The sequence below is a fragment of the Setaria viridis genome, chromosome 4 (assembly GCF_005286985.2).
Source record: "Setaria viridis chromosome 4, Setaria_viridis_v4.0, whole genome shotgun sequence".
Taxonomy (NCBI): Eukaryota; Viridiplantae; Streptophyta; class Magnoliopsida; order Poales; family Poaceae; genus Setaria; species Setaria viridis.
Genome location: NC_048266.2, coordinates 15,688,904 through 15,701,939, shown reverse-complemented (window position 1 = coordinate 15,701,939; position 13,036 = coordinate 15,688,904). Strand labels below are relative to the sequence as shown.

Here is a 13,036-nt window from a genome sequence, read left to right as displayed (position 1 = left end):
GTACGATGGCCCTGAATCCACCCGGACCGTGGAACTTGGCCGGTGGTATTCTTGGCGATGGACTCACTACCCCGGCAAGCCATAGTGCCGTAGCCCTAGTCTAGGGGAAAAAACAGAAGAGTGGATGCTTCGTGCTCCGTTGACCTGTTCTGGTGTTTGGATAGGTTTGAGTATATTATGATTATAAGGAGATCATGGTGGATGGCGATGCAATTGGAGGCACGCACTTTCTGCCCCCCTCATCGCGGATTCTAATGCTTGGGCATGTTGTTTGTGAGGCATCATGTCACTATCACTGCAAATAGGTAGACTGAGGACTATTTTGTGTTGAGAATTGAGATGTTTATTGCTCTGACCTCTGGAGATTTTCAATTAAATGCTCCTTTTGTCTTTCGAAATCTAAAAGAAAATTATAGAATATGAACAAAAAAATGAATCCTTTTTGCCATGTGCCACCACTGTAAATGCTACAGAAAGATACAGCTTCAAGCAACAAATGTATTGGTGCATAAACCTTGGAGACTGTTGGACTTGCTTTTTGTTTGGTTCTGAAGCTACGCTTCTTTGGCTGGACCCTAGAAACAAGGGTGAAACAAGGCCTTGATGCTAGTACTATTTTGTTTGCAAAGTACTTAGTCCACGACCTAATTGAACTGGTATAATAAAGCTGAGCAATTACAAAGCCCTCGCATTATAAACTAAAGCGACCCCTGTCCACACTAATTCGTGAATAGAAGAGACTAGGCTTCCCCCAAGGCACTGTTTAGCATTATAATATCGTTTCAAGTGCACCAGGGGCACCCTCTTTTCCTAGAATATTCATTAAAGAAATGAGTGATTTTGTAACTAAATACTCACTAATACCAATCTAGCTATCTAAGGGGGCAAAACTTTATTTTAGATTGGGCCCCCCTTATTCTCCTCCAAGCTTTGCCACACAAATTTTTCTTGTTTTTTTATATACAACCCACTTGACCTCTTGCATGGCCTATTTTTGGAGGTTAAACAAAGGCGTCAAAGCATCCGAAAAGGCAAAGCTGGATTCTTTCCTCACCCCCATAAGGCTATGGGTCCTGTACTTATTACCCTTTTCTAACACAGGAAATCTTTGCATTTTCTATGATCAATGCATTCCAAGGATAGATTACAGCCCAAACAATAGTTTTCCCCTTCGAGTAGTATGTGTGCATCTTTGGGCTTACTTGAAAGTACACTTTTGCCTCTTAAACACACAATCAGACGAGCACCTGGAAGTACAGCTGAACCACTAAACAGTAGGCCAGCTGTGCGCCATTTGTCTAATGGCCTCGGAAAGACAAGGGTCACTCATAAATTATGCATCAACAAGACAAGGTCTTCGCTGGTCGCCCAGTGGTATCACTGGCACGACTTGAAACAGCTAGGCATGTGGATTTCCGGGGGTTTTCTGCTACCAAACTGCCGCCCAAGACCCAGCCAGCCTATAAATAGAGTGCCCAGGCTGGTGAACACATGAACACAGAGCAAGAGTTACACTGCAAAGCTAAGGCATCCATGCCACGGCTAACCCTTCTGCTCTTGCTCTTGCCATTCTTCTTTGCAGGGTCAACCGCAAACCCAGAAAAAATCTCGAGGAGCCAGTTCCCCAAGGGCTTCCTCTTCGGCACAGCGTCATCGGCCTACCAGGTAAGTAGTTCTCGAACCATCTAAAGACTACTGGAAGAAGTGGTGGGTGGTTTGCTCTTCATGCGAGAGCTTGGATGCTTGGTGCAGTATGAAGGAGCTGTGAAGGAGGGCGGGAGAGGGCCAAGCATCTGGGACACCTACACTCACACTCACCCAGGTCATTTGCTGCACGTTCCAAAACTCTGCTCATGCATTCTACCTGCCTCTTTGCCTTAAACTCTCGTTAACGTCTCAACTCTCAAGAAAATGTGTTCATCAATCTATCATTTGGCCTATGCATAACCTGTTGAACAGGGTCTCACTTTAGGGAGCAAATGGTCATACCAGTCTGAGACAGGACTAAGCTACATCTTGACTTTAACTGCTTCCAGTTGGAGTGTCATCCGAAAAATAGTAGTATCAAACTAGAATCTGTGCATTGGAGGAAGAGCATGCAAATGATATGCCTGATAAATAACACCCTCCACAACAGTTTCTTTTTTTCATCCCATCTTCCCGGCTCTCAACTAAATCACAGGCTGAACCACAGATACCATAAAAAACTGAGGCTCATCACCTAAAACCCAAGTAAAGGGAAAAAAAGAACATACCTTGTCCCTCAATTTCCGAACAAACAAGCGAAGACAATCTGTTGAAAATCAACTGAAGATTATATAAAGTAACCCAACTTGATAGCATGATCAGCCTGTTTCCATAAATAGTAATGAGTTTTAAGTGCTTTCCTGCCATATTGTGTGTGCGCTAAATCAAGCGAAGGGCATATGATTAAGCCTAGAAAAAAAACAGATCAGAGCCTGTGAGGACCACCAGTCCACCGGTCTACGACAAAAGCACATAGAAACAAAAAGTTGCAAACAAAATGATGGGGATCTGACAAATGAAACAATGCAATAGCTAGTAGTTTAATGACCACTTTCAATTGGTCTATGTCAAACAACAACAAACACATAGGAAAACTGTCTATTTTAAGGTCAAAAGTTAATCCAATCCATGGATATCTGTTCAGAAGTCAGGAGCCCAGACTCAGTTCACTGCAGCACATGAGGCAGTTAACTATGCAGGAAAGAAATGATTCCTAAAACAATGCTTCGTCTAACTACCAAAAAATCCTAAACGGAGAACAGAGCAGTTTGTTCACATCTACTACGGCCCAGTGAATGCTACGATGTTCTAAGCCCCAAAAGTTTGTCAACAGAGAAGATAGCAGATGGAAGCAACGGAGACATAGCAATCAATTCCTACCATCGATATCAGGTATTATGGAATAAAGACCATCCTATCTGCCCATCAGTTTTCATTTTCCCAGCATTTATCAGATGCCGTTCACTGAATGCAGGAGGATGTCAAAATCATGAAAGATATAGGCTTTAATGCCTATAGGTTTTCTATTTCTTGGACAAGAATACTGCCTAGTAAGTGATGAATCTAGCCTATTCCCATGCACGCAAGGTTCATATTCTCAACAAATGGAAAAAGAATCCTGCTCTTGAGATTAAATAAAGCCCAGATGAGCCGCAGGCACATAACTGCCTTTGAACAAATCCCAGCCAACCACTTAGAATTGTTGCTATTGTAAACATTTGAAAACTTTTACTTTGATATGCAGCAAACGCTAACGTAGTTCTAACAGAGAGGAGATCTGTAGATTAAATAAAAACATAGATTGATCCCAGCCTCTAGTTGATGCAATGATGGATGATGGCATGGATGCAGATGGAAAACTGAGTGGAGGGGTCAACATGGAAGGAATAAAATACTACAACAACCTCATTAACAAGCTAATTTCAGAAGGTAAAATACTCGTAATATAAATAGTTAAAGGTCTTATATCTTTTTGCATCTTAATGTCTAAACAACATGCAGGGGTTGAACCATTTGTGACCCTTTTTCATTGGGATTCCCCACAAGCATTAGAACAGCAGTATGGTGGCTTCTTGAGCCAGCACATTGTGTAAGTAAACTCAACCAATCAGATCCTGTAACTTGTCCTCACCGGAACCTAAACTGTCTGCTATGATCAATAATAAGAATGCTATTGAAATCAAAGGAAAACTAGGATCATGCCTTAATATATTGAGTTAGCCTAAACTGTCTGCTATGATCAATAATAAGAATGCTATTGAAATCAAAGGAAAACTAAGAATCAAGCCTTAATATGTTGAATTAGCCTAAACTCTCTGCTATGATCAATAATAAGAGTGCTATTAAAATCAAAGAAAACTAATCATGTAATATGTTGAGTTATCATTACCAGGGAAGACTTCCGTGACTACGCCAACATCTGCTTTAGGGAGTTTGGAGACAGGGTCAAGAACTGGATAACATTCAATGAGCCTTGGAGTTTCAGTATTGCTGGCTATGCCAGTGGTATATTAGCACCAGGCAGATGCTCCTCTTGGGAAAATTCAGGATGTAGCATGGGAGACTCTGGAAGGGAACCTTATACCGTATCTCATAACCAGCTTCTTGCTCATGCAGCAGCGGTTCAGGTGTACAGAGACAAATACCAGGTACAGATTAGGTTTCCTAATTGTGATTACTTCAGCAAAAAACAAATCAAATATCTTACAAACTGCATTCTGGCATGCCAAGAATATGTGTTTGTATTGTAACGAATCATATAATTCTGATTGAAGACCTTTACACACTTAAATGGTCTTCAAGAGCAGAACATGACAGCAGATACTATAGAGAGCCATAAAGCCACAATCTGCTGCTACAAACTAGAGATGGTCGTGCCAGGCATCTCCTTAATCTAGAGTTCTACTTAATGATGGACAACGAAGCTAGCACATCAAAGGTTTCTCAGACAAGAGACGAGAATTTCTGAGGTTCAATCAACTTGTTTAGATAGTTAGCCACTGAAAACACTAAAACTCAATTAATCATTTTCATATACTTAGCCAGCTTGGTAGTTTACGCTTACAATGATAATCGTTAATCAATAATCATGCAGGTAAAGCAAAAAGGAAAAATAGGAATTACTCTAGTCAGTAATTGGATGGTTCCATACTCAAATTCCAAGCAAGACAAGGACGCTGCCAAGCGTGCATTGGAATTTATGTATGGCTGGTGAGTTTTTCTTCATTAAATTCTGTACTAAATAGACTTCAGGTTTCATTCTTGAAGTTTCCATAAAATCAAAATCTCAAAGATTCTCATAAAACCTATTTACATAATTCAGTGATAATTTGAACAGGTTCATGGATCCTTTAACAAAGGGAGATTACCCACCCAGCATGAGAACACTAGTTGGTAACAGATTACCAAGATTCACGAAAGAACAGTCAAAGGCCATAAATGGATCATTCGACTTCATCGGCCTCAACTACTATACAGCAAGATACACTCAGAACACCAAATACAGTAACAATGGAAACAAAAGCTATAATACTGATTCACTGACCAATCAAACAGGTAATCAAGTAAGACATTGTTTCCGTTCCAGACTTAAATAACTTGGGTGAGCTAAGAGCTTTCTCTACCTATACTTTAACAACAGTTGAAAGACATGGGACAGCTATTGGTCCAAAGGTATGCATTTCTCAAACAGAAAAATTATCATGCATCATGTTTTATAGTTGTGTAACTGGGTCGATGATAAAGGGTCGTTTTATAGAAAACCAAGTCATTTAACATAGAAAACTAGAAACTGATGCTTTGGAATGAAAACAACAAAACATTTGTATCCAGGCTGGATCTCCTTGGCTCTATATCTATCCAAAAGGCATAGAAGAACTCCTGCTATACACCAAGAAGACATACAACAATCCTACAATCTACATCACAGAAAATGGTACAACAGCCTAACTGCATTTTATGACAGCTTCCAGGAAACCAGAGCTATTAACTGATAAGTTTAATCATGATGCAGGTGTTGATGAAATTAACAATGAAAACCTACCACTTCAAGAAGCCTTAGTTGACAATACCAGAATAGAATTCTACCGGCAACACCTATTCCACATTCAAAGAGCCCTCAAGTAAGTTTGGTGCATGATTACTAGTAGATGCATAGATCAGTTGCTGATCACTGAATTTAACTTACGATACAATTTAAGTATATGTACCAACATTAAAAGTACTATTATGACATGGCAGGGAAGGAGTTGATGTACGAGGATATTTTGCATGGTCGCTATTTGACAATTTTGAGTGGATGGATGGTTATACTGTGAGATTTGGTATTAATTACATCGACTACAAGGATGGTTTGAAAAGATATCCAAAGCATTCCAGCAAATGGTTCCAGCATTTCCTTCATAAATAAATTTTGTATCGTGCATGTCTAATGTTTTTCTATGGAGCAACATCATCAGTGTAACATCCACATTTTGTTGTCTATCCAGCTTCCAGCTGTATAAGTAGTTCTCGTTAAGTCAAGATGACATAGGTGATTGGATTGCAGTTTCACTGAGCATGCAACTATTTCTACAGTAATACTAAAACAATGGATATATTGTGATCCTCTGCAGTCCACTATGCTATTCTGAGAGTCGAAACTTAAAAAGAATACTCATCTTGATCACATAATCTCCTTTTGCATCATAAGCCATATTATATGTTGCACATAACAGATACATATCACTGAGGAACAGCAACAATTCGAATTATTAAACTTAAGGCTGCAAAAATCATCAAGTTAAGCCTTGTAACTGGACGTTTTATAGAAACAGATAGGACAGGGTGTTTAGTAATAGTAAAATTGGCCAGTTCTGCTTTCCAACTGGCCCTGTATAAAAAAAAAGAAGCACAAGATAACCAAGGTGCAGTGAACTTTTATAAAACATTGATTGAAACATTGTTCGTTGAGAAATGAAACCTTCGGTAACCGTACATTATTTTCTTCACCGCTCAATTGTATCCTATGATGAATCTGATAATTTAAGTCAAACTCATACATATGCATTTTCAGAAAATATCGAGCAGCAAGCAACATGAGCAGGAAATCTAAATTTCTGGAGTATATACCATCAGCTAATAACCTTAAGATCTCAATCTTATTTGATCCAGAACAGAAAATACAGTCACCCAGCTAATTGACTAACACTTGAACTCAGTAAAGTATTGATCTCTCCAATTATATGCACCGGCCTGCCATCAAAAACAGATGATAGCGTTGCCTCGCACAGCTTCTTTAGTTCTCTTGTTTTTGTAATTGCGGCCTCCTGTAAAATATATAGAAAGGCAGATAACTAGCAGGCTCCACCTTAAGCAAATTAACATACACTTGTTGGCTATGTAAAGCACAAGGAGATCTATTAGTGTTTTGGTTCATTTTTAGCACAAAATGGACAGACAATACTGATTTGCACAGCCTATCATGAGCAAATATGAAATATAAGAATACATATTTTTACAACACTACAATGTTGTTTCCTTTTAAATTTAGGTCACAGATTTTACCTAGATCAAATATTATGTGCTACTTCATGATTTTTTTAATATGCTCAGAATAAAAGTATGTGGAAAAAGTGAAACTGGTTTCTGGACACGGTACTTGGTCAGCGATTACTGGGGGCACATTGGAAAGATATTTGGCCAAATGGAACAACAAACAATGTGAAAATTCAGAAGTGGTCTTTTCCATCATCCACCAGCAAATGAACAGTGTCTTGTCCATCAGATAAACAACATTTTTACAGTGTGTCTCAGCAAGCACCGAACAAGCATTGTGCTCTAGTTAATTAATCCAAGGAAAGAAACCACTTACTTGCTTCGGCCATGATGATGACAGTGCATTCTGCAGCTCCATGCGCTTAACAGATAAATCACCTAAACCTTCCCGTAATTTTACCTCATGATGCTTCTTCTCTTCTAAAGTAGAAACTAGTCTGTCTAGAAACCTTGTGAAGAGGAAAGAAACGAAAATTCAGTTAAAGAAAATGTAAAACATCATGCACTTACGGTGGAAAAACAGCTGTACCATGCAAGTCTTTAAAAATACACCAAGAAATCACCACTGTAGTAGACTAGAAGTAACGAAAGACATAAGCGAGTGTGAAGCTACATAATCTTTTACCTTTTAGAGTTTAGGATCATTATAAGGTCAAGAGTCTTCTGGTTAGTGAGCAATGAGATTGCTGAAGAGACCTCTACAAGCATATTCTCCAAACTATCAGGAGCATACTGCTGGAGAACAAAAGGTGAGACAGCTTGCACTTGATGCTGTAGAGATGATGTCTCACCATTCCTCATCTCCCCTAGGCGTTGAGTCAAAAATGATTTTACCTGTTTCAGTTATTAAGAATTAATGAGCTACAGCACTATGCTAAAGGGGATGCATGGGAAAAACAAGCTCATACACCAAGAACACTTGTCATCTACTGAATTTCTAAAAGACAACAGCACTATAATACTACATCAGTATTCATTACAGCCAAGAAAAAACTTCAAAACAAGACGGGTCCAAACAATGGTCAAAACACACCTCAAGTAAATCATCTAGAATATCATTCCTGTATTCCTTCTCCAGCAAACGACTTCTATCTTCAGCGACCATTGGAGCATTCTGAATATTGGCATTATCATGCACACTTTCTTCAGAATTATCAGCAGTGATGTCCCAGCAAATCCCAGACTCAGATGATGCAAGACCCTCTTTGTTCAAAGATGGATTGTCCGAGGCACTAACGTCATAATTTTCAGAACCTGCCAGCTCTATATTAGCATCAATGATTTCATATGATCCAAAACCATTACCAGCTTCTTCAACTGGTTGTTCAACAGCACCAATATCCCAGTCAATTTCATTAGCATCCACAGAAATCTCCCAATCAATATCCTCCGCAGGAATATTTGAGTCAATCTGCTCTATAGACCGATGAGATTTCAATGCCTCTCCAATAGAACTTTTGACCTCAGTATATACTGAGACATGGAGAGGAGGAGGATTTTCCTGCAGGCTTTTCAGATTGCGCAGCAGCACAGAGTCACAACTTCCCTGAGGTTCAGAAGAAAATGGTTAACATTAATCACAAAGTTTCTAGCAGCAATTTTTTTTTTGTATTGAATAACTGATATGTTCTACATAGTCCTGAGTCTACCTTGTCCTCAGAATGGCAGTCTCTAACAAAAGCTGTGTAGTGCTCCATGGCCTTTGAGACAGGGTCACTGTTCAGCACTTCCAAGATTTTGCTAAATGTAGATGGAAGTGTCTTTGCAGACTCTATTAGTTCTTCCCGGACATTTACTCCCTGCGGATGACAGTATGATTTAGTGAGCAACTTATCAGAAAGGCATAGCCCACCCAGTGCTAGTCAGAAAGAGAAACTGACCTGCAAACCAAGCTCTTGGCAAGCCTCCACATATCTAGTAGCTGACAAAGCTGCGAGCCGCTTAATGTCCGCTTCCTTTCGATCGAGCTCAGCAAGCTGCTGCTGAGTCTTCTGCATCTGCTTTCTCTGATATGGACTTGGGGCAGAAAAAGGAGCAAGTAAAAAATTTAGCTGTGGCCAAGGTGGAATCAGGCATTACTAGTAGCCAAACAAAGAACAAGGAAAAAGATAGACCGTACATGTCATAGTTCACATTCTGAACCATGATCTGTGCCGCCTCTCCGAGGAAGACATGGTCCTTCTCATAAGCTTTCACGACGGATTCCCATTCACCCTATACATAGAAATTGTATCAAAGCATATGCCATTTTCCGGCCGCACATGAAAGTATAATTGCCTCATGTAACTAACATAAGATAAAACAAGCAAATGCTTACCGCGGATCCCGTCAGGCGGCCAAATATGTTGCGGCTCTCCGTGTTGGAGTCCAGCAGGATGCTGTATATCTTCTTCGCTTCAAGATACCCAATTTCTAAACAAGGAAAAGGAAGGACAGGCAAACAATTACATCCCACACAAAGAGAAACTCGCGAATCAAGCTGAGCTAGCGTAGCTGTGGGGATTGGGCGAGGGTTTAAAAGCGCGATGAATCGAATCCGCCGAATCGCTACGCTGACGGCCGCCGCCGGTCAGGCAGAGTAAATTCGGTTACCTTCGGGCTCGAGGCCGAGGAGCGAGGGGTGTAGGTCCCGGGGAAGGGACGGGAAGGCCGCGGCGATCCTGGCGCGGATGCCGGCGAGGCGCTTCCGCCAGTCCTGCGGCACCCGCTTGCGGTCGACGAGCCACTCCTGGAGGCGGGCGAAGGCGATGTCGATGGGGAGGTTGCGGATCTCCGACGGGTCGTGCATCGCGGCGGCCGCGGGGCGGCACGGCGGGCAGATCACCGGAGCCGGCGAGACCACGACGAGAGCGAACGACGAGATGATGGATGGACTCCGTGGTGGACTCGGGGGGCGCAGTGCGCACGGGAAACTTGTGCTGTACGGGTTGGGCTCGCGTAGCTCTTGGCTGCTTCAGCCCATCGGGCTGGCCCAAATCACCCACGAATCCGGCTCGCGTACGAGACACGCGGAGGGAGGAGAGGGGCCCACCCGGCAGCGTGAGAAAAGACCGGGAGAGGAATCACGGGCACGCGCTCCCGTAGGCAACGGAGGAGATAAAATTCGGCGGCCGTCTTCTTCCTTCTCCTAATCTGCCTGCCGTGCCTCCCCAACTCGCTCTTGCTGCTCCAAATCTGCTCGACAAGCCGAAAAGGCGGCGCGGCGAGATGACGGTGCTGAAGGTAGACGCGACGCTGGCCGACTTCAGCGCCCACTTCGACCGCCTCATCGCCTCCCCCGCCGCGGCCTCCGACGGCAAGCTGAAGCTGCTGCTCTTCCTGGCGGACCGCGAGCCCGGCTCCTCCCTCACCTGGTGCCCCGGTAAGAGGAACCCCCTCACCTGTAAAATTCCTCTCCCCTAGCAGTAGCCTCGTTGCCTACGTTACTCACCGCCGTTCGCCGGCCGCCGCGCAGACTGCAACGTGGCGGAGCCGGTGATCTACGAGCGGCTGGAGGCCCTGCAGGGCAGGGACGCGGTGCTCCTGCGCGCCTACGTCGGGGACAAGCCCACGTGGCGCGACCCGGCGCACCCCTGGAGGGAGGACCCCAAGTTCGGGATCAAGGGCGTCCCGACGCTGATCCGGTGGGAGAACGGCGGCGCCGCCGCCCGGCTCGGGGACGAGGAGGCGCACCTCAAGGACAAGGTCGACGCGCTCCTCGGCGTCGGCGGCAACTGACGCGTCCGGTTTGCCGTCGGGATCGATCTGCCGAATCGAGCAGAGGGGCTATACTAATCTGTAGTTGAGTTCATGTATGAGTCGTTTCAAAAAAAAGTTCATGTATGAGGAACCAGAGAGCCAGAGAGAAGCTGGGAAATAATAATTAAGATATAATAATTCGACGGTGCTGTTATGCTGTATCTTGTTCTACGTTTGATAGAGGAGCAGGATTGTTCTACGATTCTCAGGATGATTTCTCGTAACACATGTAGCACTGTCCAAAACTGAATGGATTCTTCGGACCCGCAGTCTACAGAATCATTTATACATTATAGGGGTGTTTGATCTTTAACACATATAGCACTGTCCAAAACTGAATGGATTCTTCAGACCCGCAGTCTGCAGAATCATTTATACGGGTGTTTGGACTTTAGTCCAACCTAAATTTCATGTCCCATTGAATATTCGGATGCTAATTAAGAGGACTGAATATGAGTTAATTAACTAATTACATAGATGGAGGCTAATTCGTGAGACGAATCTATTAAGCCTAATTAATCCATTATTATCACATGTTTACTGTAGCATCACATTACAAATCATTGACTAATTAGGCTTAATAGATTCGTCTCGCTAATCAGTCTCCATCTGTGCAATTGATTTTATAATTAATCTATATTTAATACTCCTAATTAGTATTTAAACATTTTAGAAATTTTAGGAGCTATATATTCTCCAGTAGAGTAGTACAGGAAAAGGGTGTTTGGGAGGGGGGCTAAACTTTAGCCCCCATTTTAGCTAGATTTTAGCAGGCTAAACTTTAGCCCCCCATTTTAGCTAGATTTTAGCAGGCTAAACTTTAGCCCCCCATTTTAGCTAGATTTTAGCCTCTCCGTGCCAAACAGGAGGGCTAAACTTTAGCCCGCCCCCCAATCCATTAGCCCCTCCAAGGGGTGCTAAAATGGACTAAAGGGTGCCCTTATCCAAAATTCCTCCCCTTGCCCCTCTCTCCTCCCTCTCATTCCTCCCCGCCAGATCTCGCCGCACGGCACCCCGCTGCCTCCGCCTCGCCCGCCGGTCCTGCCGCCTTCTCCCCTCACTCTCTCTCCCCGTGAGGGGCACCACCGCCGCGGCCGGATCCGAGCCCGACCGGCCCCGCCACCGCCTCCGCTCCGACGAGCTACTGCCTCTGCCCCGCAAGCCTCCCGCCACGACGTCCCCTCCGCGCCGGCGTTGCGGGCTCCCCTCCGCGGTCAACCCCGCGGCTCATCCGCTAGCGTGGCTCACGGACCCCACGGAGCCCCGGCCGCGGCGCTCCATGCGCAGCTCCAGGAGGCGGAGGAGAGGGCATGAGAGGAGGATGTGGCTGCCGTGCTTGCTCAATTGGAGTTGACAAGGAAGGAGTTGTGGAGGGGTAGAGGAGAGGAGATAGATGAGGGTAAAAAAGTCTTTTGGCAATCAAAGTGCTAAAGTTTAGCCCCTACCTAAACACCTCACAGTGCTAAAGTTTAGCACTCTATTTGAGGGGGCTAAATTTTAGCTCAGGGCTAAATTTTAGCCCCTCCTTCCAAACAGGGCGAGTGTTGAAAATTGAAAACAGAAAAAAACATAAACTTACGGCAGATTGGGAGTGAGTCACCATTTGTCTTTCTCGAGACTGGCAGGCAAACGAGCTCACGAGGGGGAACCAAAAATGCATCGTCAAGCATGGCACGGTGCTACAAGTACATTTATTCAAGTGTTTATAATTCGTCAAGCACATTTAATCAATTGATTTTAATTCGTTTTTTATGGAAAATAGAGAGGGGTTCCTCACAGGGAATTTTACAGAAGTCCATAAGCACTATATCTACAATTGCATCCCCCAAAGGAGCAAGAGTAGCATGATCCAGTTTCAGTCCACAAGGAATAACTCGTTTTGGCTCTCGGCACAAGGGCGGGGTAGCTAGAAATAGACGACGCGTCAGCTAAGTGTGTGACCTCATTTCTCTATCTAAACAACAATATTTACTAGTTTAGGTACTCCTCTTTTTCCTATACATTCTTATTAATATGTAAGTAGTAGATTCCTCAAGAAAAAAATATATGCAACATTTACTAGTTGCCAACAGAATTCTTCAGTTCTTTTGTATTATTCCCAACTTTTGGTGAGCTCTTTTGGTGGTAAACCACTAGTAGTGCGAAGGAAAATGGAGAATGCTTTATTAATGTGATCTTTTCGCATGACATGGGCAAGAATTTATTTTGTCACAAATATGATCATGCATACGCAGTC

At 43.4% G+C, this 13,036-nt stretch overlaps 3 protein-coding genes across 3 annotated transcripts; 2 read left to right on the top strand and 1 right to left on the bottom strand.

Annotated features, from left to right (window-relative positions):
• The first annotated feature begins 1,187 nt into the window (after positions 1-1,187).
• On the top strand, positions 1,188-6,132 carry LOC117851841 (beta-glucosidase 24). Its single transcript, XM_034733743.2, has 13 exons — positions 1,188-1,665; positions 1,753-1,822; positions 2,861-2,919; positions 3,002-3,077; positions 3,379-3,456; positions 3,529-3,616; positions 3,920-4,175; positions 4,622-4,737; positions 4,865-5,082; positions 5,168-5,199; positions 5,359-5,461; positions 5,540-5,648; positions 5,767-6,132. Exons 1-13 carry the CDS (start codon positions 1,492-1,494, stop codon positions 5,933-5,935), a joined length of 1,548 nt encoding a protein of 515 aa, XP_034589634.1. The 5' UTR covers positions 1,188-1,491; the 3' UTR covers positions 5,936-6,132.
• A 291-nt stretch (positions 6,133-6,423) lies between these two features.
• Positions 6,424-9,969, bottom strand: LOC117851840 (CDK5RAP3 protein homolog). The gene is made up of 9 exons (XM_034733742.2): positions 9,655-9,969; positions 9,380-9,474; positions 9,182-9,276; positions 8,943-9,078; positions 8,712-8,861; positions 8,096-8,608; positions 7,688-7,896; positions 7,379-7,511; positions 6,424-6,833 (listed from the first exon to the last, which is right to left on the bottom strand). Exons 1-9 carry the CDS (start codon positions 9,848-9,850, stop codon positions 6,693-6,695), a joined length of 1,668 nt encoding a protein of 555 aa, XP_034589633.1. The 5' UTR covers positions 9,851-9,969; the 3' UTR covers positions 6,424-6,692.
• Positions 9,970-10,145: 176 nt separating this feature from the next.
• LOC117851843 (thioredoxin-like protein Clot) lies at positions 10,146-11,113 on the top strand. Its single transcript, XM_034733746.2, has 2 exons — positions 10,146-10,423; positions 10,517-11,113. Exons 1-2 carry the CDS (start codon positions 10,270-10,272, stop codon positions 10,777-10,779), a joined length of 417 nt encoding a protein of 138 aa, XP_034589637.1. The 5' UTR covers positions 10,146-10,269; the 3' UTR covers positions 10,780-11,113.
• Positions 11,114-13,036: the final 1,923 nt, after the last annotated feature.

Coding starts and splice junctions, on each gene's coding strand:
- LOC117851841 (XM_034733743.2), top strand. CDS start 1,492: ATGAACACAGAGCAAGAGTTACACTGCAAAGCTAAGGCATCCATGCCA. Junction 3,617..3,919: donor TTCTTGAGCCAGCACATTGT/GTAAGTAAACTC, acceptor TATCATTACCAG/GGAAGACTTCCGTGACTACG. Junction 4,738..4,864: donor TTGGAATTTATGTATGGCTG/GTGAGTTTTTCT, acceptor TAATTTGAACAG/GTTCATGGATCCTTTAACAA.
- LOC117851843 (XM_034733746.2), top strand. CDS start 10,270: ATGACGGTGCTGAAGGTAGACGCGACGCTGGCCGACTTCAGCGCCCAC. Junction 10,424..10,516: donor CTCCCTCACCTGGTGCCCCG/GTAAGAGGAACC, acceptor GCCGCCGCGCAG/ACTGCAACGTGGCGGAGCCG.
- LOC117851840 (XM_034733742.2), bottom strand. CDS start 9,850: ATGCACGACCCGTCGGAGATCCGCAACCTCCCCATCGACATCGCCTTC. Junction 9,079..9,181: donor CAGAATGTGAACTATGACAT/GTACGGTCTATC, acceptor TTCTGCCCCAAG/TCCATATCAGAGAAAGCAGA. Junction 7,512..7,687: donor ATGATCCTAAACTCTAAAAG/GTAAAAGATTAT, acceptor CCTCTTCACAAG/GTTTCTAGACAGACTAGTTT.